At 42.6% G+C, this 21,881-nt stretch overlaps 1 protein-coding gene across 1 annotated transcript; it reads right to left on the bottom strand.

Moving 5' to 3' along the window:
- Nucleotides 1-6,906: 6,906 nt before the first annotated feature.
- LOC108789589 (C-factor-like) lies at nucleotides 6,907-18,782 on the bottom strand. Its single transcript, XM_018559646.1, has 6 exons — nucleotides 18,562-18,782; nucleotides 13,360-13,411; nucleotides 12,132-12,319; nucleotides 9,451-9,588; nucleotides 7,629-7,739; nucleotides 6,907-7,169 (listed from the first exon to the last, which is right to left on the bottom strand). Exons 1-6 carry the CDS (start codon nucleotides 18,706-18,708, stop codon nucleotides 7,056-7,058), a joined length of 750 nt encoding a protein of 249 aa, XP_018415148.1. The 5' UTR covers nucleotides 18,709-18,782; the 3' UTR covers nucleotides 6,907-7,055.
- Between the last annotated feature and the right edge of the window lie 3,099 nt (nucleotides 18,783-21,881).

Consider the following 21,881-nt stretch of genomic DNA (forward strand, 5'->3'; position numbering starts at 1 on the left):
GTGGTCTGTTAATAGCAGTCTGGCAGATGTTTTCTCTCATTTCATCACCTGCACATGAAACCTTTCAAATCTGAATGTTTGCTTTGGATAGCACCATTGTTTTTATAGAATTTCCCTAAAGGTGCCCAAACACTGTACGATTATTGTACGATAATCGCGGGAAATCCCGCGATCGTGCGATAATTGCAAAGTGTATGGAAGGCGTGCGACCGTTTCTACTGTACGATCGCACGTCTTCCGTCGAACAAGCAGGCTGGAAAACCCGCCGAGAATCGTACGATTCTTGGCTGGCTAGTGGCGTGCTTGTTCAACAACTGCCAAACGGGCCGGTGTGCGCACGCGCACACTGCCCGTTCAGCATTGCGGTCATCGGAAGCCCGACCCTCAGCGGGGCGGGCTTGCGATGATCGCAAGTACGATCTGCCTGTCCATGATGGGCAGATCGTACGTTTTTAAAATGACTTTACAACCCTCGCAAGACAAGTCTTGCGAGGGTTGATACCGTGTATGGGCACCTTTTTAGATGTGCATACTGGAATATTCATGTGTGGGCTGTTGTGGACAGACTACACCAAGCCGCTTCCTTGCAATTAGTTAGTGTGTTGTCAGCCTGCACTACGAGCTTCTTCATTTGGCCATTGGGCTGCTTATCTGATAGGCAGCCCATTGGCCAACTAAGGCCCCATACACACAATTAAAGTACATGTGCCTAGGTGCATTTGGAACTCATTTGTAAATGCACCTGGAAGTTTGTAATACTTTTTCTATGGCTGAATACATACCTAGATGTTCAACAGTGTTTGGGTGATGAAAAGGTGAATCTGGCAAGCGTACAAGGGGTTTATACTTCCCACATAACTTGTGTTTAATGCAGGGCACCAAAGGGGCACACATGGCAGACTAACAGCATTGCTAATAGTTGCGAGGCAGTGGCTTAGCTATGTCGGCCAGCAACAGGTACCGCTGTTACTGGCAGGATCTCAAGGTAAGAAACTTTGGAATCAATTCACAAAAAACAATTTGCTTGAGATTTGTACCCGATTGTAGGTAACAATGCTACAACTGTTACACAACTGCACAGGCACCTAGATGCATCATTATGACCTCCTTTTTCCATGGCAGATAGATCTGAGGATGATACATTAGTGGGACAGTACGGTATTTGTAGAGAAACCCAGGAATGTTACTATGCCTGTGATCATGCATTAACATTGCTATTTAGTTTTGACCATAAACCATTGCTAACACTGCTAGCTTTGTGCTACAAAGAACATTCAGTGTGATTGTGCAGAACATTCCTCACTGGCACACTGTAATAATAAACCATACTTCATCGCAATAGCTCTTACTGCAGAAATGCTCATTTGTGCACCTTTTGTTAATGAACACTCATGATCAGTTTACCCTGTACAATAGAGTGATTTTGTTTTAAAGGTAAAATTTTTATTTTTCTACTAATGTTTCTTATTCTGGCGTTTAATGTGTTTATATAATCAATAAAAGGTTTGAGTAATATACAGGTGTTTATTATTTGTGTTCATCAGTGAGGCCCTTGGTTACAGAAAATGTTAGTGTACAATTAATGAAAAATTGCTGGCTGGCCGAGGCGAAGCATTAATGGGGGGAAAAAAAAGACATACAGAATCTTCTTCCATTCCCGGTCAACAGACTGTTGGCCAGACCCCTGGGTTCTTTGAGGCCGCCATCAACCTTTTAACAGTCTCAGAGAACGCGGCTATGTGCCACAACCACCAGGGAAAGGAGAGGCTAAGGAGACCTCACCATGGCAGGTGTCATTACACAGTACATCATGCATTAATCATTAGTTCCAGTATGCATCAAGGCTTTAAGTCCTATTCTAGGCCCAGAGTATGGAGACTCTTTAGGGCCAGGTCCTTGCACAGTCATTTTCCCCATGGTTCCTCCCTAGAAGTCCCTATGGAGGGGATGGTTTAAGGATGTTTTAAGCACATTTATTGTGCACTTTCTGTTATTACATTGTAATATAGAATTATGCAACTCGCCATAATGCTGAGTGCTTGTTTTCCTGCTCTCAGGTGGCCAGTGCAGGCGGTCAGGTGGCCAGTGCCGACTCTCAGGTGGCCAGTGGGGCTCGCACCAACACAGGCTGTTGATGCTGCCCAGTACATTTGACTGCCATGATCTTATTATTTATTGCCGGTATTTATATAGTGCCAATTTACACAGCACTTTACATATTATTGATTCAAATCAGTCCCATCCCTCAAGGAGACTACAATGTATTGTCCCTATAACATAAGTACACATAGTAGGGCCAATTTAGGAAGGAGCTAATGAACCTACTACCCTGTCTTTTTGGAGTGTGGGAGGAAGCCACACACACGCACAGGGACAATATGCAAACTCAATGCAGATAGTCTTCCTGGGAATATAATACTTAGGACTTACCAGCTCAGAGCACACTTAGATTACCTCTGACAGCCTGTATATTGTTTGTCTGAGTAGCCCCCTGCATTCCTGGAAGTACACAAAAAAGAAGGGGCCACACTTGGTGGTTGGGAAACTCCTTTTTCTCAGAACAAGAAATGCTAGAATTATCCACCTTGTTACAAAACAAGGTTTTCACAGCTACGGGCTTGGCTCTGGAAGGTCCAGATCCCTTGGGTCTCCGACTGACATCAGAAGAGGGTCAAGCTGCTTTCCTTGTTCTCATCTGGGTGCCGTAGTCCTACAGGTGTCAGGCGTTCTGTTAGCCATATAGGAGACGGTGATTTCAGATGCTTGATCTGCCATCTTGGGCTTTTGGTCCAGTACAAACGATTGAACCTCTACAAGATGCGTGTGAAAGAACTGATCCTTAATCATCAGCTCCTGCAGGGTGTCATAGGAGCTTATAGACCAGGGGTGCCCACAATTTTTCATCTGGAGATTTACTTTTCAAATGACGAGCTCAATGATATCTACCAGCAAAAAAACACCATTATTTAGAAAACTAAAAAAATTGAAATCACTACTGGGACTACTGCCTCTCTCTCGTGCGCTCTCTCCTTTCTCTCTCTGGGCCGGTTCACACCACAAAGTCTGCGTTCCAGAGTGTTCGGCCTCAGGAACGCAAGCCGGCTGGCTCCCTGCAATCGGGCGGGAGGGGGACGTGGCGGTGCATTGAAGTCAATGGCACCGCAGCCACGCCACTTGCATGCTGTGCGATCGCGCGCACCTAGAATGCAGGCACCTTGCCACAACATTGGCCTATCTTCATAAGATGCTCCTAGTTTAAATAAGTACCTGCTCAGCTACTGGTCCTTCCTTATTAGAGGCAGGTCGGTTAATGTGATATTTGAAAAACTCTGGGCCATGAAGCTACTTTTGTAAAATGCCTTGTGTACTTATGACCAACAAAAATGTCTGTTCAGTTAGGAGACACACTAAGAGCTTTGTACCCGATCCGTTTAAAGGGATTTTTAAATGTCATTGCTTTTAGCATGTCACGTGTCAGTAGCAACAAAGGATTGTTTTATAAGACAACGCAGAAAAGTGTGAAGAGAGCCATGGGGACCGGATTTTAGGTAACGGTTGTCTCATCAGGCAAATGTGAATTTTGGATCGTTGTTATGAGTTACTCTACCATACACTCAACTTAAAAGAAATACCTGTTTGTGTTCCTTCTTTACGTTGTACAATACAAATGCAGAATTGGGTACATTCCCATCCCTGATGTCTCCTTCTCCAAGCTCTCTGCTATCTCTCTTCTCTCTCTCTGTGGTCTATCTTCTCTCTTCTGCCTGTCTTTTCTTACCTGCACTCCAGCAACTTTCTGGGTCTCCTCTGAGGTGTGGTGTCCTTGCTTCCCGCGGTGCTTGTGTGGCCGAATGTGCAGACTGGGAGACCCTTCCCGTCTGCAGCGTCTGACAAATTCAGCCGCACGAGCACCGCAGGATGACAGGACACAGGTCAGTGAGCCGATCACGATGTAGCAGTGTTCGCTTTGCGATTGAATGGTAGATCGTGATCGACCTAATGGGCACCCCTGTTATAGACCGTCCTTTCAGCCATTGCTGGAAAGCAGCACACAGGCTATAGGGCTAGGGTTCATGTAGAGATGGGAAGGGCTGGATAAAAAAAGGTAAAAACATTTTTTTTCCACAGCAGTTTTTGTTTTTTACGTAAAAATTGAAATAAAAAAAAGGAGTGTGGAATATGATCTATTACAATGATAAATAATATATGTTTGACATGCTATTCAAACTATATAACATGAAGACCTTAATGAAAGATTTCTGAGACTTTATGTAAAATGTTGTTGCCATCCAATGCACGCTGCTGCAAATCTACTGGATTCAAAGGCAGTGATGTGAGTGATGAGAATACAGCTGCTGAATTTGACTGCTATGACAAGCAGCACAGTTAGGACTTGATGTTGGAAAAGTACTTTCAAATGTTGAAGAATATAGAACATCTTTGGGGATTTGGGCCAGGAATGCAGTCTGGCATTCTGTAAAACATATCCCTCCTGCAACATGGTGGCAAGGTCTCTGGCACAACACAACCTCTGACACATCTTGCATCTCGCTTATTGCAGATTCCTGCATCTTCTGTTGCATGTGAAAGAATCTGGTCTATGTTAATGAACACAGCACACACACACGCACAAGATCCACAATTTAGAATGCCACCACCTCCAGCTTTTCTGCTGCTTGGTCTGTTAGCCAACCATGCACACACATATACACAGAGATCCGTGTTGCTGGCAATGAAGTCTGTCCCTCCACACAGATTAGCAGCAAATTTTCAACTGAATACATAGGCACTATAGTTACAATACAACTACACACACACACACTAGTCTCCCTAGAAGTTGTGAATTATTTGCTCAGTGCCCAGGACAGCGTATTCATTTTATATTTAATATCCCCAGGCCCGCAGTGCATGGAAACCAAAGTAATAATTACAAAAAACTACAACGAGAAAGACATTGGCTATTTGCTACAAAAAAAATAACTAAATGGGAGAAAACCAGAAGCAAACTTTACTGTTTGGGGGCAGCATCATTTTATTCTGTGGGTGGGAGAACACTGGAAATTCAGTAACTGTTTCTTTTCGTAACAATCTCTGGCCAAATTACCCTATTTCCATTTGGCAAATCACCTTTGGAGTTGGTACCCTGCTGGGTGTGAGCAAAGCTCTTGCCTCTGACATGGCTATAGGCTAGATGAACCAGCCGATTTTGATAGCTGGGTCGCAGTTAGGATTTCAGAAACTAGCACAAAAATATGACCTGACTGACACAGGCAGGGTCCATGCAAGTTTAGTCTGTTGCTAGGTGGGTCTATAAGGCCAAGACATGCCATTTGGTATCTGCATACATCAGAATGACTCTCATCTCTAACTCTCAATTAATATTTTGGATCTTACGAGAGATTAAACACATCTCTGTTCTTCAGAACCTTAGTAATGACCATAGACAGTGCAGTGCCCCAATGTGGAATTAGTTTTTCCATTCTGATTTACACTGAGTGGCCAGTTTATTATGACCACCTGACGTTTGTAGGCAAATTAGCTATAATTAGTTATAATTTCGCGCTGAAGTTGCTGGAGGGCCAGACCATTATAAATAGGGAAGCAGGTTGTTTACCACGACAGTAGAAGTGATTTGTTTCAGAAGATACGGGGAAACAACACGATTTAACAGCCTTTGAACGTGGGATGATTGTTGGAGCTCGGAGCCATGGAGCGAGTATCAGCAAAACAGCAGAATTCGTTAAATGTTCAAGAGCAGCTGTTGTTAAAGTGTTTAAAGAAGTCCAGTCAGCCGAAAATCTGGGTCTGAACGTACGAATTGTGGCCGTCAGCGACTAGTCAATGTTAGGGCAGAACGGAGAGTGGCAAGACTGGTACAAGACAACAGAAGGGCAACAGTGCAGTGTAAAGATTCCTCGCATCACCTTTCAACATCTCGTGGAGTCACGAGGCGGCCCAACAAAGTCATCTCGTGGAGTCATCTCGTGGCCCAACGAAGTACTGATGGGGTGGTCATAATAATCTGGCCACTCAGTGTATAGTCACCAAGTCTGGAGGATCATTTGATGGATTGACCCCTTAATGAGGTGATAGTTGTTTATCTTTTTTCATAGCCAAATGCCTACAGGGTCTTTTCAGTGAGCCAGAGGGCTTTTGGCTTTAGAACTTACTGACTCAACATCAGAGGCTCATGAGCAACTAGGTTAATTCAAGTTTAAGATGCCTATTCAGAAAAGGTCACATTTGCCCATACACCAAACTCCTTGCATGATTGTATATTGAATATTGAATATTACAAATTATATTACGAATATTAGCTCGTATACCCAGAGCTGTGATTCAAGAACGTACACTCCAGCCAAAAATGATACCTCAAGTGACAAACTCATGAGTTGAATGTTACAAATGCATTCAAGTACCCTAATTATTCACAGAAAATTAGCTTATTTGTGAATATATCTTTAAGATTTAACTCCAGAGTTTAGTGTTTAATTTTGAGCTTTATAAAAGGGGATACAACCTACTAATGCATCAATTGGCCCTTTGTACTGTGCGCCTCGTGTCTGCATCTGGAACACCCTCCTTCCTTTCATATACAGAAAGCGTGATATGAGAAAATCTCTCTCCCAAGGAAATCCCTTGTAATACATAGTTGTTGGTAAATCTTGCAAAACCAGATTGTAATGTGTGTGGCCAGCTTTACAAAGCATCCTCAGCTATATATACGTATACTTTAGATGTCATTTTATTTGGGGTTCATTTACTTTTCCATCAATCACCCCGATATATGTTATACAATGTTCAATAAAGACATATCAATGTCAGGTAAGACTATTTTAATTATTCTGACTTACATGAAGATATATCACATTATAGAGCTATTCCTACAGATATATAGACATTTTCTAAGGATTTACAGTCTTTTCCTCACAGCTGTAGATATCCAATCACACAGTGCCTGCAATGTACAAAAACAGCTTGTACAAATAGATTGTAGTAACAAAAAACATATTCAAGCAAGTATGATGCAGTCCTTGTCTTCTTCTTTACTTGGATCACCATGGAATGACTTTTCCTTCCCAGTCCACAAAAGTGCCACTTTGTTCCACACTCAGGGAATAGATGATTTTCATCATAGCGCCTACACTGTCTTCTTTTGTGAGTGGTGCCTGGATTAAAACAGAAAAACATTACAAATTGTGCTTGAAGGTGCAATGTGCGTGTACTTTACAAATATGCCTCCTATCAGTGTTTATCCCAGAAGTCATTTTGCAAGGATGTCAATGATCAGAATACTGGAATTCTGCAACAAAATACAAATTACAAATAAGATTTCAAGATTTACAGAGGCCTGTACTTACAGAAACATGAAAGCTTCCATTGCTGACCTTTTTCTGATAATGTTATTTGGTTGGCTATCATACATATCAAATAGCTTCAGTACTTACAGTGTCACTGATCTAGAACAAGCATACAGCTCTGGGGATATGACTGATCTGACTACACTGGCTGCCTTCTTTTTCCAGTTCAGTGACCCAAAGTGCTGAAGCGAGTAACAGCCATAAGGAGGGAGGTCACCATTAGCAGCCAAACTATATCCCTTATTAAAGGTTTCCATTATAACCTACCTGATCACCACCCATGTCTGTCTTCACCCATCCTGGATGTATAGCAATTGAGATGATACCATCTTGCTTGTATCCCACCGAGTGGCATCTTGAGAGCATGTTTAGAGCTGCCTACACGAGAGATCAAAAAGACAAAAGCATATCAGAGTTAAGCCTTGTGAAGATCTCCAGTGAGCAAATAAGAAACTCCAGGCAGCAGAAATGTTTACCCTTGGGGAATGAAGTGACATCACAGTGATGCTTTCCAACTCCTTCAGAGATTAGAGATGAACAAACAGGTCCATGTATGAGTCATGAAAGATTGGGAATTTTCACTAGGAGAGATGCTTGCAGATGGAAAGAAACTATACTGCTCACTATGTGAAAGGTGTCAGAAAGCGAAGGAAGAACTCAGGACAGACAGCAACAGAGACAGAGCTTTTAAACTTTCCTTACACTAAAAAAGATCTTGGCTGGAGTTGGTCTTTAAAAGACGCTCAATTAACTAAATTTTCCAGCATGCTTACATACAGCATATAATACCATAATGTTAGTTCCCGAGTATGCATGGCATAGGACTTTACTAGGATCTTTTTAGTTCAACCCAGCCTAGTGGGTTGTAGCGCAGCAACAGAAAACCCTTACCTACAATGAAAATTGCACATGAAAATGGAGTAATCAGCAGATCTCTGCTTTTCCTGCAAAATTTCAGCTTTGACCTGCCCAGTTCCTACCTCCTTAGCTTCTCTACTGGTCACTTAGTCTGCCAATTCCATTAATGGGTCAATAGGGAGTATAGAAGGCAGAAAGGGTCAGGGCAATATTTTCACATACAGTAGTTCTACTTTCTGTATTTTTGGAGCTAGCCATCACCTGACATGTGGTTTTCACGGAATGCAATGGCTGCTTATGAAAATTGTTTTATTATCATCGGAGTTTGAATTGTCCAGGTTTGTAACAGATTGTACTGTCACAATTCTAAGGATGTGAGCCGGCAGACGAGCAGGTGGCGTGGAATCCCCCAGGGCGCAGAGTGTAGAGGCCAGCCAGTGTTCCAAGAGGGACCCCCTCAAGGAAGTTTGGACTTAGATGCATACTGACCCCAGCTTACAACCCCCAGGTTCACCCTGCTCACATGTGTGGAGAGTACCCGTACACACAGGAGACGGAGAATGTGGCTGGGTTCCAGTCAGCGCTGGCAAAGGAAAGGAGGGCAACAGAGAAGAAAGATATCCAGAAAACATGACAAAGGTCAGGGCTGGCGACAGACAAACTTGAACAGGAAAACTAAGCTGAGTGAGTACATGAAAGATCGGTCCAAGTAGATTAAAGTCAGAAACAAAGGCACAAATGGGAGCTCGGAGGCAGCAGGAGTGTTGCTGAAGCAAAGCGAGCTGGTCTGAGCAGCTTTTAAATAGGGAGAGAGACAGAAGGCTGGACAGAAAGTAGCAAGAAGCATGGTATACTAAGCCTCAGGTGAAGCGGGTGATGCCCATAACCGCTGGCTGTGTGCAGCAAGAGCAGAGCACATGCTTGTAGAACCACAGGTGCCAGCAGACCCACAGCAGCAAAGAGGTAAAAACAGATGCAAGCCTGTTGAAGCACAGGTAACAGATCAGCTCTGAGGCTGATCTATGACAAGTACATAGTCACCTGGATCTATTATTTATCAGGTCTAAATGAAGATAAATGTGTTTATTGAATAATTGATTGATGTATTGATGTAATTTGTGCAAAATGTAGTCATTCACAGCCAATCAACATTGCTCCTTGTTACGTTAACTGACGTTTGATTGATTTTCACCAAAGTTAATTAAAACTCCTGTAGTAGTCTCTGCCCTACCTTACTACAGCGGTAAGCAATAACTGGAAAGTGACTAAAAAGATGAGGAACATCTTCCAGAGATCCCAGCAATGCAGAGATGTGGACAATAGCTGACTTCCCAGTGCCTTCTGCTCTCTTCATCAGCCGGTGATATGCCTGCACAAGTGAAAAGGGGAAAAAATGCATTTTAATGACACTTATCAAATAAAGGCCTTTTCATGTGAAGTGGTCATGATTCCTGTAACATTATCTGGCAGTCAGATTTTTACAATAGATTACAATTGCATTGTTGTTTTTGACCCCTCTCTTGAATGTCATTTATGGGCCAATTCTAAAAGGAAGTGCCACGCCATCCCTATAATGAAGGGCACGTGGGGGCAGGTGTGCCTGCCGCACCCTTTCGGGCCAGAGCGTCCCAGGTTGCTAACATTGTCCTGCCAAGCTCCTGGCAACCAGTGACGTCAGTAAGCTGGGTGGGACGCCGGGCAGAGCTGGATCCAAAAGTAGCAGCACACCCCTCCCCACTGGTAACATTCGTCACCAACGAATATGTATGTCTTGCAAACACAACAAGAAGTGAGAAGAAATCTCTCCAAAGTTAGATTAATTGCCTCTTGGACATTTGTCACTGGAATATGAGTTTCCATTGGATGATTTCTCATTTATTCCTGCCAGTTGTGTTATACAGAAACCCTAAAGGACATACTGTAGGGGTCCATAACAAACATATAAGGAAGCCACATGTAAAGGAGACAAGGCTCAGGTGGTCAGAACCCGAGCTTTTCTCTTGCTGATTACTTGTGCCACTGTTAAATGACCACAATTAAATAAGGATTCTTGACAGTTAAATGCATATAGCATGGGATTGAATCCTTTGGTGCTGTCCATCTCGCAGGATGTGGTGCTAGAGATGGTGCAGCTGCAGTAAATGGAGAACCAAATGATAAAATGTGTCAGGGAATAGAGAAAAAAAACATCTCTACGTGTATGCACCACATACACACCACATTGTGCAGTGTTAAAACACTGCACAATATGATTGCTCTATATTAACAGAAATAACACCACATGAACTGTGCTCCTGACTTGTTCAGACAAGGCTGGCCAGAAAGCATAGATAGAGAAAAAACAGTGATGAGTGTCAAAAGGGGAACACACAGAGGGTCTGTCTGTCTAAGTTTGCCCACAAGCTTTTAATGTCATAGAAATCTCCCTCCAAGAACTGTCCACCTAAAAGAATAAATAAAAGCATTCCTTGGGGACAAACTGACAAGGTATGGTGTTGCCAAGAGGTACAAGAAGGGTGGTTCACCCAACCAGTGTCCTAATAAACTGGAATATCAGAATGCAGCTGGCTTTACATGCCTTAGAGCAGGGGTGGCAAACTCAAATTCATCGGGGGCCGCATCAGCAGTATGGTTACCCTCAAAGGGCCGGTTGTATAGGACTATGCATCTACTCTTTATTATCATAAATAGTTGCCTCTGCATTCAGTTGCTACTGGTTTTATAAACTGCGCGTTTATTCGCGTGGGGCTGGTTTTATTTTTTTCTGTTTTTATTTACTATGTAAAAAATGTTCATTTGTTTTATTATTTTTACTTAAAATCGCCTTTTTATTTTTTACATTTTTATTTAGTTGCATTTTTAATTAATATTTTTTACTTTTTCTTTTTAACTATTTAAAAAAAAAACTTTTTATTGTATTGCTATCACACAGGGAATAATAATCCCCTGTGTAATAGCATTTGGAGGTGACAGGTACTCTTTATTGACCCTGTCACCTCCAACACAGGAGTTCTAGCATAGCACTGTTGCTAGAACTCCTGTGATAGGAACGAGCATCGGCCGCCGGGGACAGAGGCTGGGGGAGGTGACAGAGCCTGTCACAGCTCCACCGTCCGAGCCTCCCATTAGTCCCATAATATGATGGGGTGATCTAAATCGACCAATAGTAAAGCACTGGAGGTGGGAAGGGCAGTTCTAAGCCCCGATATATGCATATAAAACTTTAGCTGCCTTTCTCTGCATCTACTAATTGTTTTTATTTCATTCATATGCAGTCTTCACAAAAGGGAAACCTCTGATTATGCACTTTTTCATCATATGTTTAGCATGAATTGCCTGGTTTCCGGCAGAATTACTTTTAAAGCAGACCATCATCCAAGACTTAATTTAACCATCATCCTCTGCCTCCCCCCTAGCCTCTTACACAATGGCATTTCTTTTTTTTTTTGGGGGGGGGGCATAAGAACCTTTTCTTGGTGGTATTCGCTCACACTTCCGTATCCCTAGCCTTGGTGAGGATGATGTGCCCTCGGTCCATTCCCTGCCTGCAGCGTCCTGGGATAACATCACACATCCCACGAGGCTACAGAACCAGTCTCCCTGCAGTGCAGATCTTGCGCATGCACGGTAGGGAGCCAGCTGTGAATCATCAGGAAGTCACAGTGGAAACGCAAATCCAAGATGGAAGTGCAGAAGAGCAGAAACTCTGAGAAGAATTCATTCAAGACAGACCTGGACTTCATGGGTTGGTAAGTATGTGTTTCTTAACAGTCTGTAGCTACAGTACTTGTAGCTGCCAGCTTTTAATTTTCCACTAGCCTGGCATGGTTCCTCTTTAAAAATCGACATAACAGGTATTGATTCATAATAACTAGCGGTAAGTGACTGAAGGACTGTTTACTCAAACTCTACCTGGGTCACTAACATTGGGCCCACTACATTTATGTTATAGACATTCAACATGTCCTCAGAAGTCTCGGACTCCAAGCTGTTGTGGGCAAAAACTCCAGCATTGTTGAACAGCAGGTCCAGAGGCTGTCCATTTAGATGTTTCTCCACCTCTTTTACAGATGCATTAACACTTGAAGGATGCGTGACATCTACAAAACCGCAGAAAGATAAAAAAAAGAGGTAAAGTTGGCAGAAATATTTTAGTGTAACTCATAAAATATAATGGTCCCTAAGTGCAAAAGTACATAAATGAGGGGACTTTCATACTCAGATCATGAATAAAGAATGAAAACACATTTTTACTGATAGCAAAGCCTGAGCCATGCATTTTTCTGCCATAAGATGAGCAAACTGATTCACCAGGGTCACTTGGATATGGCTTTTTTCAGCTCAGGCATATACAATAGTAACCTTTTAGCAGGTTGCCCCTAAAAACTTTGTTTGGAATGTGACAATATTCAATGAGCTTCCCCATGCTGCTTTGACCTCCTGTCCTGTTACAAAGCCAGTCAGGACGGGTTGTATCTTTTTACATCTAAAATATTTGCTATTTACCAATTACATTAAACAATTGGAACCCCAAGCAAGTCTAAGATAGCAGCTGTTGGGCTATAACAGAGCCCTGGGTTATGAATACATTAAAGCGGCACTAAACTCAATAATATAGCTTATTTTTACAACACTCAGCTGTAGATTCTCAACTCATCTCAAAATGTGTGCCGACACTGTCCTTCCTTCTGGAGGGTGGCTATTTTTGTTCCCCATGGACTCGGTATGTGTTGTAAAGTAGTCATTGCTCCAAGCTCGCTTCTGTGATAGGCTACAATCTCAATAATAATTAGTAAACTAAAGCTGAGATTGTAGTCCATCACGGGAGCGAGCTGGGAGCGGTGACTCAATTTACAACACATACAGAGACTATGGGGAACAAAAGTTCCTTTCCTTTGCCACCCTTTTCAATTTTATTTCCCTTTCTCCTGCTCTTCTCATCTTTATTTTTCGGAATCATACAAATTCCTATAGCGTTATGTTGAGTATACACGGTTAGAATTTGGGTCTAAAAAATTAGTTTTTGGAATGTCCACTTGAACGTTTATAACAAAATACATAGAAATTGTGTTTTAGATATGACCAGAAAACCCACAGGATTTAAGTAAGCTCTTAGAAACCACAAAATATCAAAGCTCACCTATTTGAACAACTATAACACTCTGGTGTTTTTCAGCCAAGTCCTTGAGTGCCTACAGAAGGAAACAAAAAACATTTGTCTAATGATACCGGTTGTAAAATACTACAAATCTTCTTGAAAACACAATGAGCAAAATCCTGGATAACCTTGTAAAAATGACAGCAAGCATGGTATATACAGCTCTAGCTCCATTATCAGGCTGTTAACAATTCTGCATGTTTGAAGTCTTATTTATTGGTTTAGGACAGAACTGGTTCCAGGAGTAAGTTTGTCTTTAATCTGGACCCCCGTGCTCATGTACATGACTAAAATCATGCTAGCTAATAGCTGACATAGGTATCTTTTTCATCCGTCTATTCCCCTAGTGCCACCTGGAGCCTTGCCAAGCCAAATATGCAAATATTGACTTCTAAAGGTCGCTACTTGCATTTTTTTAGATTACTACCCCCCTGCTTGCTAAGTGACAGTGGCCAGGCCTGCTGGTAGGTTGCTTAGATTTCTGACACTACATTATACTTGTGGGTATGGGGGCGCATCTAATCAGTACAGAGACTTCATGGCACCTCTGGGCAGCATTGGGGGGACAAAAGCTAGGCAAAATCAGAATAAAAAGACTGACAATTTTTGCTGCCATTTATTAGCTAGTGTTGTCGTTTTAGTCGCTTAGGTGCACACACAGGTTTGCTTTGAGCTGAAAGTTAGAAAGTCAGGACCTTATAATGATATTGCTATTAGTGCTCCCATATCATATACTGTATGTACTCCCTACTTCTGCTATGTGCTAACAAAATGCAGGGCATGTAAACAAAGGGGCGGGGTGCTTATGCTGACATAATTTACCTTAGATGGCCACATAGACATATTAGGTAAATGTAATTTACCAAATGTAGTCATGTAGCCATATAAAGTCAATGACGTCACTGCATGCCACCTCTTTGCTTACATCAAGCTGTGGTAGGGTAATTCCCCGACTGCAGCAGATTAGGCAGCACAGAAGCTTTGGGGTTCATAGGAGCTCAGGTTCCGACTGGGTTCAGTTAGAAGCTGAGTTCCCCCTAGTGAAGATATTGTCAGGGGGAATACTGTGATATTTGTGAAAGGTTATAAAATACTTGGGCATGTTACACAATACATAATTAGCATGAATGTACCCAACATAAAAACTATATCTCATGGTAGATCCCCTTAAAAAGTAGACCCAAGGGGAGTGTAGGAGATCTTCCAAATTAGCAAAAAAGCTTTATTCTATTTTAGAAGATAATATTGCCATGCAACAGGCAGTTCCTGCACTACCCAGATGCAGATGTTGAGGGCCCTCGCTGGACTGTGCTGTAAGTATTTTGACAGCACTGAGGATGCCTTACATTTTACCTCAAGCTCTGTCCAGACTTTTGAGGAAAACAGTATTCCATGTACACAAGCAGATAGAATTCTCGTAACTCCTGTACACAGATTATTGTTACCAATGATGCAAGAAAGCCAAATGTGAATATTCTGGCAGAAATTTATAGCTGGCCACAGCTTGAAATGGAAAAGTACTTTTTACTACATTAAGCAACATCACAGCTTGTATAATAAATTTTATTTTAAAACAAGTGGTGTCACCCTTTAAAATAAATGGTAAGAAGAAGCTGTATTGTATGTGCTGTCCGTAGTGCTGATCCTGTGTTTTTAGGCACTGGAGGTTGGCACTGGATGGGCAATTTGTAATCTTTTCTTTGCATATTCTTTATAGTTTCTGTGGAATTCTATCTAAACAATATGGAAGAGATCGAAGATTACCAGGGACATAACATAGCAAGGCCCTGAAATAAAATATATTATGCAGAAAGTCCATCCTAGGAAAGAAGGCAGGAAGGAAGGCAGGCAGGCAGAAAGAACGGACTTGGCTACTGCTCAATCGTTTTTATAATACAGAAGACCCCACTCATGATAAGTCACACATCAATACCCCTTACAAGGGGTCTTCACAACTTCCTTAACGCTACATTCACACTAAGCACTCCTGCTCATTAAAGCAGGAGAAATTATCTGAGACTTATCTACAAACTTCATGCTTCCCAGATCAAGTTCTTCCGTGATTACACGTACCTTCCTTTATACGGGTTTATACCTCAAAAGATGTGTGACATTCACAGCTGCAATGTACGGCCACAAGGAGGTGCGTTGTGGTGCCATTCAAATAAGAGTAGCAATACATTGCATTTAGCGCATTGTACCATATGTATGTAACAGTGCAGGGGTTAGTAGTACGTAACACACACTGCAGGGGTCAGTAGTAGGGCGCACACACTGCAGGGGTCAGTAGTACATAACGCAAAGTGCAGTCAGTAGTATGTAACACACAATGTAGAGGTAGAGGAGTAACACACATTCCCCTCCAGAAGCAAAAATACCCACTTTTAGTAGAAACAGGTCTCTCTTTAGCTGTCTCATATGACACATCAGAGTCCAAGAGGAGCCTAGAATTTCCCTCAACTCTGCAATGCCCGGTGCCGCTTTATCTGAGAACTGAGAGGCAACGGGCAGGGTCAGGACCTGGCAGTACGACAGGGTTATGATCTAAGGCTCCATTCATGCCTAGGCATTTTGGTGCTCAAGGCTAAGCACAACAAAATGCTCAAGACAAGGAATTAATTTATTCCTATGGCCCCTGTTCACACTGTTTTGTCGCACAAAGTTACAAAGTTTCCCATTGAAGTCTATGGGACCAAGTCTCTGTAATCTAACAAAACATCAAGGTGTGGACAGGGACTAAATGTCACATGACCAGGAAAAACAGGTAAATGGTGAAGAACGGGTTGCTGACGCCTGCTGTAGAGAATAGTGTGCTGTGTGAACATTCCATAACCAGCAAAGATTGCATTCCAGACCCAAGAGGTTATATGGCTATATAGTGCATGTTGAGGAGTCAAATGTGAAAATAAGGCATCTGTGTGCTAAAAACAAAAACACCTCTACTTTTTCCAGCAATCTGGAACGTTTTACTAGAGCTCAGTCATCATACAGACACATCTGTAAACATTATACTTCTATTATTTACACACATATATCAGCACAAGCAGCACACCAGACATTCCCCTCTATGGCGAATAAAGGCTGCAATACACACATAGTACTGGAAAGTGTTGTAATGCTTTGTAACGAACAGAAACTTCATAAAAGGTACTTAAATGTGTCTGCCAGAGTGGTAACTCATTTGTGTTATAAGCACAAGGCAAAAAACTGAAAGATGACTTTCCAGCGCTCCCTCCAGTCTGTCTTCTCCTACACTGCAGTGATGGAATGTTCATCTACACTGTGTATAGAATGTGATAATTTACAGGACCTTATACCCCTGCAACAGAGGGGTGGGGGAGAGAGGCTCCAGTGACCAGACTCCAGGGCTACAGCTCGCAGTATACTAAGACCGCCGCCGCCAGGACGGATCCTTAAATTACTGTCGAGAAACACTCAGCTGCGTGAGTGACAGCTGGCTCTGCCTATCTAGAGGAAGAGCCAGCTGTACCCGCCCCCTCCCCCGTCCGTTCCGCCAGCCAGCGCTGGGGAATCGGACAGGGGAGGGGGGAATCCCTGCAGGGAGCCGTGAGTGACAGTCACGGCTCTTTGCAGGGACATGATCGAGAAGTGAGCGAGCGACGGTATGTGTTCGCTCACTTCCCGATCTATTAAGCAGACGTGCGACAGTTTCATTGTCACACGTCGGCTCGAACTATGAGATTAAGTGAAAAGCACTCACCTCATAGTTCTCCTTTAAAGATGCTACACCTGTTAAAGTGAGGGAACTATCCTCTTGTATAGTTGTTGGCAAAGCAGATGTTCCTCTCACTTCCTGTGTCAGTGACAACTGTAAAGCTTTGCATGGCCATCATTTTCTGTATCAATGGTCACCAGGACATATCGAGGGAGTGGACCCCCACCCCATCAGGTACACACACATCAGTCACAACCTAAAATAGATTCTAACCCTTCCCTACTCTCTTCAAAACAACACATGTTTAAAGCATATTCCAACCCCCCAAAAATATATATATTTTTGCAGCTTACCACTTCTTAGATGATCCGGCTGCATTTGTTTTCTTTTATTATTACGCTTTTTTCTTACTTTTCCCCTAGTAATCCTGTGAATAATATTCTTCCTGTCCTACGGTGGATGCGCTCACTGCACTGTATCTATGGCTCCCAGGCTGAACTTTAATATACGTGTTCCCATCTTCATCTCCTTTTTTTTTTAGGGGTTGATGGGATTAGTAGCCTTTAGAAAAGGAGGATAACATTTGTGATTTCAGCTCTGCTCATAAGAAGCGACAAGGACACAGTATTTTTGGGAAGATCAACATGTATATCTGTACCTGCTGAAAATGTTCTACCCTAAAAAATGAAAACGAATGCAGCCACCAGATCTAAAGGACTGATAATCTGCAATATATTACATTTGTGTCCTTGTGTTTGGATATTCTTGAAGTAGAATATATACATTTCTACATATATTACAAAACATTTTTTCTTTTTATAAGGCTGCTTGTGGCAGTGCAGTTGTTATCAACATATACATCCTCAAATCAACAGTTAATCCAGAAGAGGGGAGAAAACTCTAACCCTCATCACCGTGTATGATTACATGTGGTTTGGAATAGATCACGGTTGCTGGACACAGGACAGATGCATCCAGTAACAGTGATCTATTCCAAACCGCATGTAATTGCTTCACATACAATTACATGCGGACTGCCGCTAAAAGAAGCAGCCGCTGTCACCCGGTCATTACCTTGAATGGGTGACAGCGGGTGTATCTAAACGGCCCATCTGGGATTCCTGCCGCAGGAATCTGTAGGTCTCTGCAGCAGGAATCCCAAATTGCCAGTGTGAATGAGACCTTTACGTACACGTATCAACTCAATTCCTATTTTATTTCTTCTACATGAATGCAATGTGTCTAGTGGTCTTGGCCGGACGTTTGTATTGGAAATAATGTAAAATAGTTTTTAAAAAAAGGTGAATTAACTAATCTCACACCTCTGAAATGACATTTTAGGTGGTGGAGTGTGTGCAGAATTGTTACATGTGGCAGTGCAATCAGTGAAACAACGAGTGAAGGTCTATTTTTAGTTTTCACTATTGATTGTGATGGTCGGTCTGCACTTTGCTTGTTCAAGCAAGCCAGTCAGTGTTTGCAGTATGACTGCAGTCAGTGTTATATACCTGGCTCTGTGGTCCGTCAGGATTCCGGCATGCAGCAAAGATCTTTTGTGGAGGATTTGGGCTCTTCAGGAATTGTTGTACAAATTCCAGTCCGATCCCCCTGCTTGAGCCAGTGATGAGAACAGATTGGATCTTGAAGTCAGACATTGTTGGGTTCGGTCCTCCTGAGAGTTCGCCTTTCTCTGTCTGTAGCACAGCAGTCTTTTGTCCTGACTCTGTTCACACACCGCCTTTAGTTGGACCCTGCTCCTCTCTCTCTCTCTCTCTACAGGAAGTATGTGAAACATGTGACAAGACAAATTCTGTCAGACTTAACACTTTCTTTCTCCCTGCTAGTAGTGAAAGAATTAAGTGGCAATTGTAAACGTTTTATTCCCATACACTCTATGTATTATAAACATTTGACCAAGCTGCATCATACAGTTTATGAATTGTGATCTCAGTTGTTCTCAGAATTGTGTGGTTCTTAAAGTGATATGAAAGTCAAAAGTTTTTTAATCTTTTTCAAATGAAACCACTTACAATCGATGCTGCTCCTCCATGTTTAAGGGCCAGTTCACACCAATTGCGGTGCGTTCCAGAGCGGTAGCTGCCGTGCGACATAAAAAATTGCAACTAGCATCCTTTTATTCTACAGGACCTCCACTTTCAGAAAACATATCATTGTTTGGGGGTCTGAAGCTGTTTTCTAGCAACAAATTCAGATTTTATCATGTGTGTGCAAATGTAAGAAATTGCTCTGGGCAGCGAGTGGTTAAATCTAAAATCTAAATCTAATCTAAAAGCATTTAATGACCTTAACCACTTGAAGTCCGGGGTGTTAAACCTTCTTCGTGTCCAGGCCATTTTTCAGTATTCAGCGCTGCGGTACTTTGACTGAAGTTTATTTCGTCATGCAGCGCTGTACTGAAATTAATTTTATACCATTTTTTGGGGACACATAGAGCTTTCTTTTGGTGGTATTTATTCACCACTGGGGGTTTTTTATTTTTTATTATATTACGAAAAAATGACCGAAATTTAAAAAATATATACTTTCCCCTATATTAAATTATAAAACATTTATTACATTTATTATTTGGTAAAATATAAAAGACGGGGTCACTTCGGGTAACCAAACATGCCAAGCGTTAAAATTGTGTGCGTGCGCGAAACCTCAAAGAACTACCGTGTTTCCCCGAAAGTAAGACCTACCCCGAAAATAAGACCTAGCACTATCTTCAGGGATTTCTCTAATATAAGACCTACCTCGAAAATAAGACCTAGTTATACCCAAAATTGATGCTTTAAAAGCTTTTACTGCTCATCAGTTTAGTGTCATCAGTGATAAATGACCCTAAATGCGCTGGCGCATCTGACGCATATTTACGTTTATATGTGCGTAAACATTGGGGTGGGGACTTAAACATTTTTTATTTTTTTTTATATGTGACTTTAAAAAAATGAAGAGCAAAAAAAATGTTGAAACACTTAATGTCATCGCTATCACATAGGGGGCTAACAATCCCCCTATATAATAGCAAAGGCACACTGACAGGTCCTCTTTATGGAGACATTAGGGGTCCCTAAGACCCCTAATGTCACTTGGGGACCCCCAAAGAAGCTGATGAAGCACAGATCTGCTTCACCAGCTTCTTCTGTCTGGCAATATCAGCCAGATGACAGGTGAATGCGGAAGTGATGTGTCACACATCACTTCCGCATTGACAGTACGGAGGGAGATCAGCAAGAAGGAAGATGCTGATCTCCCTCCCATCTTACCTCCTGACACTCTCCCGAGCCGGTCCCGGGCCGCAGATGGGGTAGCGGATCCCGGGATTGAAGGTGAGGGTGTAGGAGGGGGGGCGGTGGCACTCGAGGCGGGGGCGCGCAGCCGGAACATAAAAACGATCTGCGGCTCTATAGCCTGAAAACAGCCGGTAACGGCCCTTCACATCGGACAGGTTTTTTGTGCCCATGAGCGCACGCTAGGGGCACCGGCGGACGGCAAGCGGTTAAAGTGTATTTCCACTTTTTCAGCCAAATTGGGATAACACCTACTTCATATTTGTTACATGTTCCCAATCACACAGCATAACTTTACAAAAAAGAAAAAATTGCAGCCTACCTTGTTTTGGTGTTATTTATGTGAACTCCGGGACTGAAACACCCTGCTGTCTGGGGGTTTGGATGGGTTTTGTTTGTACAACCCTGTCTTTACTGTCCTGGAAGATTTATGAGCTAGATGAGCAGTACTGTCTGTCCTAACAAAAGTTAAAGACCTGAAGACCTTGTATGTTAAAGGACTCTGGGCAAAACATTTTTTAACCTTTGCAGTGGGGCTACCCTTGCAAGGGTTAACGGCTCATTTTCATCTAGGGAGGAAAAAAACAAAGTTATACCCACCCAATCCTCCAGGCCGGCTTGCTCTTAGACCGCTCCTTCCAGCCTCTCTCCCCCTCCACTGCAGCAGTTTAAGGTCCGTGAGTAATCAAATTCTATGCACAGTGGGGGGAATTTATCAAAACTGGAGCAGACATAATCTGGAGCAGTTGTGCACGGCAACCAATGCGCTCTTCTCTTCAGTTTGTTCAGTTAAGATTTGAAAATGAAAGAGAGAAGCTGATTGGTTGCCATGCACAGCTGCTCCAGATTTTGTCTGCTCCAGTTTTGATAAATTCCCTTCAATGTATGCCAAGGGACATACCATCACTGGAGCATTCAAAGGCCTGCTAAACAGAGATATCTAAAATGTAATACATATATAATTTAGAAATGATTGTTAGATATGCTGTGTGAATAGGAACACATAACAGACATATAGAGGGGTTTTCCTCTCTGCAAAAGTGGAAATACACTTTAAGCCATGGTCACATGATGCCGCAGCCCAGAGTCTTTTCCTCTTCTGTTTACTTCCTGCTTGGGTTCCCTCTTTGAGTGTCCACATTAGTGCCTGTGCCTCTAGACCAGGGGTAGCCAAACTCCGGCCCTCCAGCTGTGGTGGAACTACAAATCCCATGAGGCATTGCAAGATTCTCAAAGCCACAGATATGACTCCCGGAGAGAGATGCATCATGGGATTTCTAGTTTCACCACAACTGGAGGGCCGGAGTTTGGCTAGCCCTGCTCTAGACTTATTCCTTGCCCTTTCTAACCCTCCCCACCACCCCCTTTCTCTTTCCCCCAATTTGTTTTACCTGCTCTTCTTTTGCCCTCTCCTTTTTGCCCCAGAAGCAGAGTTACGATTTGGGCAGGATGCCTGACACATACGGGTTCATTTTGGGTCACTCTCCCTTTACTGTTTGTTCTTCTTTCACTTTGTCACATGAACAGGTTACGGT

This window comes from Nanorana parkeri, unplaced genomic scaffold (genome assembly GCF_000935625.1).
Source record: "Nanorana parkeri isolate BGI_ZX_2015 unplaced genomic scaffold, ASM93562v1 scaffold409, whole genome shotgun sequence".
Lineage (NCBI taxonomy): Eukaryota > Metazoa > Chordata > Amphibia > Anura > Dicroglossidae > Nanorana > Nanorana parkeri.